Source organism: Microtus ochrogaster, chromosome 7 (genome assembly GCF_000317375.1).
Source record: "Microtus ochrogaster isolate Prairie Vole_2 chromosome 7, MicOch1.0, whole genome shotgun sequence".
NCBI classification, from domain to species: Eukaryota; Metazoa; Chordata; class Mammalia; order Rodentia; family Cricetidae; genus Microtus; species Microtus ochrogaster.
The window spans coordinates 43,230,347-43,239,780 of record NC_022014.1 but is presented as its reverse complement, the minus strand read 5'-3'; the positions used below and the strand labels follow the sequence as shown (position 1 = coordinate 43,239,780).

Genomic DNA, 9,434 nt, shown 5'->3' with positions numbered 1-9,434 from the left:
CCTGCCTCTGCCTCCCAAGTGCTGGGATTAAAGGCGTGCGCCACCACCGCCCGGCTCATGATTAGATTTTTTAAAGAGAAAATTAAGATCATAAGCTACTTCCCACGAAGGGTAATCTGTAACCTTTTTTAGCCCCGCCCAGAATCTAAGCCTGAGTCACAGAATCTACCACAAAGGCCTCAGAGAGACCAGAGAGTTCGAGAGCAACGGATCAATATCCCTCCTCAGAGGGGACCCCGGTCAAGTAAGAGCTTTGACAGTTTGTCTAGCTTGGAGTGGTTTTGAGATGAGGATTTCTTCTCTGGGCCTGGTTTGTGCAGTGGAAAGACTTTGTTTGGGTGGAGGGAAACTTGTCTGAAGAGTCTGAGAGTCTGCTTTGTCTCTGAAGTGCGTGAGGCTGGGGAAGCAGGAGATGTGGAACCTCGAAGGATGGTGAGGCACCCTGACAGTCACCAGCTCTTCATCGGGAACCTGCCACATGAGGTTGACAAGTCGGAACTGAAGGATTTTTTCCAAAGTAAGTGCTGAGTCTCAATGCAGCGCCACATAGTGGAGCGGAGGTATAATGTCAGGTCTGCTTCCACAGTGAGTTCTGCTCTTCCCTTGAGCGTGACCTCAGTGTCATGAGTTGTAGGCATGCTACAGTGTTACATAGGATTCCTTCACAGTGGAGTATATAAAGAACACGTGGAACATAATGCATTGTCTTGGGTCCTCTCTCCAAGAACCAAAAGTTCACAAACTCCTGAAACACTTAGATCTTGGTTATAAGCATTCATCTTAGGGACATTTAAACTCTCTTGCATTTTAGTGTGACATTTTAAATTCATGTCAAACTGAGTGTGGGTAAGCTGGGTGTCCACAAGGAAGTTATGAGCTCTTTGCACTTACAGATTATGGGAACGTGGTGGAGCTGCGCATTAACAGTGGCGGGAAGTTACCCAACTTCGGTTTTGTTGTGTTTGACGATTCTGAGCCTGTTCAAAAGGTCCTTAACAACAGGGTAAGCACATTTGCATCTATGAGTGTTTCAAGATTTTTGTTTTGTGTATGCATTTCGCCTGCATGTTTGTATACATACCAGGTATGGGCAGTATCCTCAGAGGCGAGAAAAGTGGGGAAACCTCCCCTGGAACTGGAGTTACCTAGCTTGGTAACTCCAAGGTTTCTGACTGTACAGGCCGATTGTGCTTGTGGGTGACAGACACCTCTCTCCATTTCGCTGGACTGAGTGGTGTTTGCTGTACTTCTTTCCAGTTTTTTTTTTTTGTGGGTCCAGCTCTAGCTCCCTGCGTATCAGGCCCTGCTCACATTCTTCAAGTGCTGTACTTTTTCATCCCTCAGCTGCTTTCTCTGGGAATTTTAACTCCATTTCATGTTTTTACTTGAGAGGCACCAGTATTTTGTCCCAGTATGTGAGAAGGTTTGAATCCCAAAGCTGTGGAAGCATCTTTCTTTGTATCATTAGTTGCTCCTATTTCCGGGCTTCTCCACTTCCTGCACAGCTCTCCATACGCATGCACTAGTAACATGAAGTTTGGCAGAAGCAGGTGTGTGAGGACTAGTGGTTGACAGCTGGTTGCTCCTTGGGGTGGCTCTGTCACTTTGAGTAATCACGGTCAGGAGTTTCAGTGCCTGCTCTCCTTGTTCCTCACAGCCCATCATGTTCCGAGGCACGGTCCGTCTGAATGTGGAGGAGAAGAAGACTCGAGCTGCCAGGGAAGGCGACCGCAGGGATAACCGTCTTCGTGGACCAGGAGGCCCCCGTGGTGGGCCAAGTGGTGGGATGAGAGGCCCTCCCCGCGGAGGCATGGTGCAGAAACCAGGCTTTGGTGTGGGCAGGGGGATCACAACTCCAAGGCAGTGAATTGCTTGGCCCGATCTCCACACAGCACACAGCCCTGGCTCCTGCAGAGTGGTGATTTCTTCAACCAGCCTTTGGTGTCTCGGAGTAGTCTATAAACTGCTCGAGTTTGTACAATTTTCATTTCGCTTGTGTTCATGGTGTGTGCCCCCCACTCTCCTTTCCTCCCCTGACCTTTCAGTCCTTCACTTCCAGTTTTCCGGAACGATACTTTAGGAGGAGTAGGTTTTTAAAGAAGAGGAGGGGAGACTCTTTTCCTGCTCACGCAGAAGATAAAGACTGGAGTTGAACAGCCATTCCCCACAGGAGTGCATCTCGCTTTCACTGACAATGGATGTTTCATTGTTGGGAGACACAGGATTCGATAAACATTTTGGAAGCAGGAAAGATCCATATTATCTGTCAAGAGTCACGTCTCCTGTCTGGTGTGGAAAAATTACCTTTTGGCAACTGCCACTGGGTCCCTGCTGGTGTGGCTAACTGAATAAAAGGTGTTTCCAGAACCTTGTTCTTTTGACATGTGATTACCAAACAGTTCTAAACCTCTGTTTTTGCCATTGGATTTTAAGTTGTGACGTAGCCTGTCAATGTCTAGACCACAGCTAAGGATTTTTGTTGAACTGTTAGATTATTTTGAGGTAGAGTTTTTCATGTTTTATTTGTATTTGTAAAAAAAAAAAAAAGAAAGAAAAAGGAAAAAAAGGACAAAATCCCCACAAGAAAACAAACCCCAAATCCGATAACATAACCGAGCAAAACTGTGCCTTCTATTTGTCTTTGATTCTGGTCCCGGCAATTGTTTAAAGAAAAGTAATAAAGATTCTAGATTTGTTTTCAGATTCAGACTATGTGGGGGAACTGTAGACTTTTTTTGATCACGTGTATGTGTCGTGTTAACATTGTTCTGCCTTATCCTAAAATCACACCTCAGACTGGACCGCTTTTGAGGAGGGTGCTTCTGAGAGGCGTCTGATGGCAGGGGCTGATGGGCCACGCTCTACTCTGCTGACTATCCAGGTTCCTCATGGGCCCAGCAGAAGGATTTGGCTTGAATTTCGGACTTTGCTATCGTGCCCCAGGGTCTGCATTTTTTTTTTCTTTAAATCATAGCCATATGGTAAATTTTCTATTTTGTTACAGTTCTCTGGACATGCAGTGGGTATTTCTTGGAAAAGGCCGATTTTTATTAAAATATTTCTGGAAGAAAACTATCTGGCAATGTAGACTGCTAAAACTTGCTACACAGTGTTGCGTTGAGTGCTGTGTGCAGCCTCAGTGTGTGGACAACCAAATTGTCAAATCTAACTTTTAATGTTTATTTGTATGTGTGTAGGTGTGTTGTATTCACACAGGTTACTTGTAGCAAACTGAACAAATTGGGTACCAGTCCTTGCTTTCCACCCTGTTTGAGTAGCCATACACCACAAGCTTCCAGGGATCCCTGTTTGCTTCTCATCTTGCTGTCAGCACAAGGATTGCAGACGGGCTATGCCTGACTTGTCTTTGGGTTCTGGGCATTAGAGTCAGGGTTCACACTCGCACACTGCGCCTCAGCCAGAGTTGTCTCCCCAGCCTTCTAATGTTTGTTTTGAGAACTGTTGTGATGGGTTTGTCACCACGGATAGTTTAGATGAAAATGAGAGTGTGGTCGGAGCACCTCACAGATCTGAACATTGGCAACCACCATACATGAGATAACCAGGTCACATGACTTATAGGGTCATTTGTTTCAGGCAAGCCAAAGAAAAGGTACCCCAAATTACTTTTGAAAAAACTTGAAGCAGCTGTGCATTGGCACAGACCTGTAGTCTCCGGTACTAGGGACCCACAGGCATTCATTCAAATGCCAGCCTGCCTATAAGATGCCCCTCTAAGTTTCAGGAACTTGAAGTTCTTCCTAGCCTAACTTGTGTTTTAACCGGGAGTTTTAATGAGGTGATTGACGTTTGGCCGTGTGAGGTGAGGCATGCTGGCACTGCCCCTCGCGTTCTCTGGAGATCAAGGGTGATCTGGATCTGAGAAATCAGTCTCCTGTGGGTACAGGGAATGGTGGCGGGATTGAGAGATGGAAGGAAGCCCTGTTCTCGTGGGCCTCAGAAAAGTTGGAAGTGTAGATCTCTATGACCTCTCTGTGCTTTGCCTGTGCTCTTACGTGTGTAGGGGTGTGGCAGGATGCCTGAATTGCTTGTGATGGGTTAGGAACTACTTCAGCCCCACTTCACAGCAGTGGGATGGGTGTGCTGACAGGGCATAGCCCTGACCCCGGATTTGGCAGCACAGTTTGCACTGCTGAGAATCTGGTTGTTAATACTGACACCACATAAAGCCCAAAACCCAGAGCTTAGAGGCGCTCATGGTCACAGCACAAGATTTTTCTGTAAATGGCTGACCCTTCTCAGATCATAATCTGTGGGGATGACTCAGTGAATAGTTCTGTTATCTAGTGGGGTCTTAATCTGGACCCGTGGTGGATATTTTAGCCAAGTAAGTCTTAGTCTTTTGTATGTTCATGTGTGCATGTTTGTAGACATTTGCCATGTGTGTGCAGATGACTTAGGCAGCCTGAAGATGGTGATGGAGTTGGAGTTACAGGTGAGTGAACCCTCCTGCATAGGTCTGGAAACAGAACTTCTATCCTGAAAGAGCAGTAAAATGCTCTTAACCACTGAACATCCGTCCCTCCATCCCAGAGTCCCTGATAGAAGTAATATTTTTTTTTTTTTTTTTAATTTTCGAGACAGGGTTTCTCCGTAGCTTTTTGGTTCCTGTCCTGGAACTAGCTCTTCTAGACCAGGCTGGCCTCGAACTCAGAGATCCGCCTGCCTCTGCCTCCCGAGTGCTGGGATTAAAGGCATGTGCCACCACCGCCAGGCGAAGTAAGTAAATCTTAACCAAAACTTATTTGCTTTCATGGCGAGGTGGTACTCCTGTGTTCTCCAATCAGCTGCTGCTGTGGAGTAGTATAGTTAAAATACGGGCCTGTGCCACATACTTGTAATTGTGGCATGTTCAGGAGGTGAGAGAATTGTAAGTTCAAAACCAGCCTCAATTTCAAAGCATGAGCCTGTCTCAAGAACAGTACAGCAACAAACAACCAAGCGAACCCATGTAACTTTCTGGTTTACCCTGTTTATTATGACACAGTAACGAGGGGAAGAGATGGCACGAAGCAGTTGAATGAGCAGGCGGGGTTCTGGGCAGTGCCTGTTGTGTTGAACCAGCTGAGTGCCTGTAAACTGAGTATTTACAGAGTGGGATTGCCACTGCAAAGACCTGAGTCGGGGTGACACTCAGCACCGTAGCACCTCCATTCCTTTTGGGAAGTAAGCTCATTGATTGCTTACAGAACTAGTGTTCCCACCCACCACTCTCCTCAGGAAGTTTTTTTTTTTTTTTTGGTTTTTTTCGAGACAGGGTTTCTCTGTGGTTTTGGAGCCTGTCCTGGAACTAGCTCTTGTAGACCAGGCTGGTCTCGAACTCACAGAGATCCGCCTGCCTCTGCCTCCCGAGTGCTGGGATTAAAGGCGTGCGCCACCACCGCCCGGCATTTTTTTTTTTTTCTAAGACAGGGTTTCTCTGTGGTTTTGGAGCCTGTCCTGGAACTAGCTCTTGTAGACCAGGCTGGTCTCGAACTCAGAGATCCGCCTGCCTCTGCCTCCCGAGTGCTGGGATTAAAGGCGTGTGCTACCACCGCCCGGAGGGTGAGGAAGGGTATAGGTGTGTGGTGTGTATGCTTCTGTGGAAGCCAGAAGATAGCCTGAGTGTTCTCAGAAGTCTTTTTTGGGGTGGGGGGGGTGGGGGGAATGGTCTCACTATGTAGCCCTAGCTGTTCTGGAACATGCTACATAGATTTAGTCACCTCTTTAACTGCCTATCACATGGTTGCAATCCTAGTACTCAGGAGACTGAGTGGATGGACATGGAGGCATTGGACATGGAAGTGTACATTGAAGTCCCTAAGGGATGGCTGGGTCCGTGACTAGAGTCAGTGGATTTAAGGTGTCTACCACTGTACCAGGCTCTACCTTGTTTTTTTCTGGAACCTGTTGCTCTCATGGGGCCAGTGAGCTCAAGGGATCCATCTGTCTGCCTCACCAGTGCACGGATTCCAAGTCCCAGCGTCTGTGTTCTGCAGCTTGAACTTGGGTCCTCATGTTTGCGTGTCAAGTACTTTACAGAATAAAGTTTCTCCAATCTTGCTAATATGATGCCTTAATAGCCAAACATCGGCTGCCGCTCTCTCTGAAGTCCTTTGGCATTCTGTATTTGGTATGTTGGTGCTCTCAGTCCCCAGGAACAGTGTTTTGCGTTGAAAGCACTGCCTTGTTATCTTCCTGCTAGGTTGTGTGCATGCCACATTGTGTATCAATGGCCTGTCGTTCTTTTCATTGATTCACTTGTAGGGCAAGGTTCCCGCATGTGGGATGACAAGAGTCCCCACCATTCTCCTGGACATGCTGAGTCCACAGCCTCCTGTGCCTTCTCCCTGAGCGTGCACTGTGTCTCCAGTCCCATCTCTGTTATACCTGTTTTTGTTGACCCAGTTCACTGTTGAGAATCATAAGTGAACAGACTCACCCCTCTCCCTTTGATTTCATTTGTCCCTGTTTGCAGGCCTGTCCCATTCATCCCCATGAGCTGTGTCTTCCTCTTCCTAGAGGACTCGCCCATGGTGCAGCCTGGAGTTGGAATTAGCTGCTTTACCACTGTACTAAGTTCTTAGGAACAGAGAACTGGTGTTTAATTCCTGTATTCTTGAAGTCCCTAAGTGGTAAATGAGTCAGTGACTAGAAGTCAGTCTATTTCAGATTGACGTTTCCGTCCAAGGATATTCTTGGGAGACTATATGGGGAGGGGGTTATGTGTGAGGGGGAAGCCCCTGGTCTAAGTATTCTTCCTGGATGTCCCTAGTTCATGTTAGGCGTTAATTCCTGCAGAACAACTGGCCTCTCACAAGCCCCGCTACCTCTGCTCCACCCTGCTAGAAAGGCGTGGTCAGTTTCCCTTCTTCCTCCCTGCACCCAGTCTTCCGATAAGTCCCACCATGCTACCTCAACAGACTTGACGCTGCACTCCTCCACATCCATGATTTCACTGGTCTTCACTGCATCGTTAGATTAATCTTTCTGAAACAGCCCTGGCTTTGTATCCCACACGTCTCTCTCTCACTGGCCCCATAGACTGTAAGCCTTGGTGGCAGGATCTGTGAGTGAATCACCTTTGTTACCCACCCCATGGCATCTACCAATAAATATTCTTGACTAAACAAATGAGTCCCCCCCCCCCCGCCGCCTCGAACTCACAAAGATCCGCCTGCCTCTGCCTCCCGAGTATTGGGATTAAGAGCGTGCGCCACCACTGCCCAGCTGAGTTCTTATTTCTCAATATGAAGTCCTAGTGAAATGCTTCTCAGGTTATACACAGATTTTTTTCTGGGGGTAACTGTAGGATTTCAGAAGTTCTCACAAGATTGGTGTGAAGTTAACAATTAGGAGTTAACCACAGAAAATTTCAGAAAACTTTAATTTTTTCCATTAGAATTGGCATGGACATGTGTCTATGGATGGCTCAATAAATATACTTTTATATACAGCACAGAAAATTTTACATTCCATCTTTAAATTGCAGAAATAGATTTTTTTACAAGCCAAAAAACCTTGAACCAAAACGAAACAAAAATAACAAAAACAAACCCTGTCATAACTTTAATGACTTCATGCAAAAAAGGGAAGGGGCCAGAGGGAATCGCCTGTTCAAGGCTGAAAGTCCAATAAGAAGTAAAAATTGTACATTAAGGAAGCGGTTGCTCAGCACGCTGCTTAAGGTGGGAGCCAGACAGATCCTTAACTGCAGCTTTAAGGCCATACCTAGTTTATACATATGTACAAAGAAGTTTCCATAGAAAACACATGGTCACATTCTCTTCTGGCAAAGGATGAGGAACTTCCGTGAGAGTAATTCAGACCCAATTTTCCAGGTCAATCAATCAGATGCCCCGGGACTGCTACTCAGCAATCTGCTTTGGCTATGTGCCTTGTGGAAACCTCTCCCACTGTGGGTGATCAAGGACTCTAGAGCTCAGCCCACAGTGCCCAGCTAAGAATGACTCTTGCATCCTTTGGACTTAGACAACTACAGGCACCTTACCTCTAGTGGACCCCACATCCACGCTGGTACTGTGATAGGAAGGATGGCAAGATGCTCTTCTGTTCTAGGACTGAAATGCCTGGGGAGTCGGTCTTGACCTCCAAGGAGCATCCCCTGCCTGTTTTAAGGGGCTAACCTTTCTCCCTGTGCACTGGGCCACATTTCAGTTGGAAGCTAACTTTTCTGGGGAGGGGAAAAGGGGGAAAAAAGTCACCCAAGGAGTCATCGGGAGATCGTTCTATCTAAAAACCAAGCCAGGGAACTTTTACGACAGGTTAGTTCTGTGCAAATACTTAGCTGGATGAACTATCGATGACAAAGGGCAGTCCTTTGGAGGTGACTCCCAGGTCCACAGGAACTCATTTGCTTTGGCAAGATTTGGGAGAGACTGAAGTGGCACATTGCTCCCCTTGGCAGAAGCTAGCTCATCTCAAATTAGTGAATTTTATCTGAAATCCAGATGAGACTCAAGAACTTACCAAGCCTGAGATAAGGCAAACGCAGCATCGCTCCAGTGGTGCAACCACCCAGGCATGTTGGAAGCCAGTCCAATCTGGTTTGGAAGCCCCATGGCTCGTTTGAACAGTCATTTCATTTTTTTTTTTTTTTTACTGCCACCCTTTGGGTAGAACTGTCAAGTTCTTGCGTGGATCCCAGCAGAGCTATCACCAGGTTGATCCTGACAAACACAAGAGGGCTTCAAAGTAGTTACGGTTTTGTCTTGACCACTTCGCTTTTGAGACAGGGTTCTGCTGTTTAGCTCTGGCAGGACTAGAACTCCGTATGTAGCTCAGGGTTAGATCTTTCTGTTTCTACCTCCGTGTGCTGGGAGTATAGTCATGCACCGCCACAGCTGCTGTCTCGGCCACTCTGATTCATTTTGTTTATTCCTAGCCTATGGCAATGGAAGACATATATCTTGTCCAGTTTTTCAAGTTTTTTTTTCTTTTCGAGGCTACTGAGGCCCCTGCTATATCTTGTAAGCAGAACTCTGGTTGCTTAAATGGGGGGAGGGAGGGAAGAGAACATGCCCCTTAGCCCTCTGTTATCAGGAGTATGCATGCCAGCATGCAGTAGGCATTGTATGTGTGTCCAGCATGAGAAAGAAGCAAGATGAGCCCCTTGGGAGTCTAGCTCATTCATCTCATTTGAACTTGTTAGTGATGATATTATCATGGCTCCATCATCGGAAGATGGAATCATTATGACATGATATTGGATGGGTTTAAAATGTTGTGCAATTTATCTCATCCAACTTTTAGCTCCATTGATATTACTCTGGCTAAACCGGCGTGCTGAGAGCACAGTGCCTTTTCATGTGAGGTAGAAATGCATCTAACATGGAGAACGTTAACCTACCCAACTGCTTCTGTCATCCCCTGCCCCCCACGCTAAGGCCTGGGGACATTATCTCCTGAGGGAG

The 9,434-nt window shown here is 46.8% G+C and overlaps 1 protein-coding gene across 2 annotated transcripts in view; it reads left to right on the top strand.

The window, feature by feature from the left end:
• G3bp1 (G3BP stress granule assembly factor 1) overlaps positions 1–2,709 on the top strand; it is a 26,049-nt gene extending 23,340 nt beyond the window's left edge. For both annotated transcript variants that reach the window (XM_005350042.2, XM_026780612.1), the window contains exons 9-12: positions 133–244; positions 389–517; positions 894–1,003; positions 1,658–2,709. In XM_005350042.2, coding sequence (XP_005350099.1) covers positions 133–244; positions 389–517; positions 894–1,003; positions 1,658–1,867 — 561 coding nt within the window. In that variant the 3' untranslated portion in view covers positions 1,868–2,709. The remainder of the gene's footprint in view (positions 1–132; positions 245–388; positions 518–893; positions 1,004–1,657) is intronic.
• Positions 2,710–9,434: the final 6,725 nt, after the last annotated feature.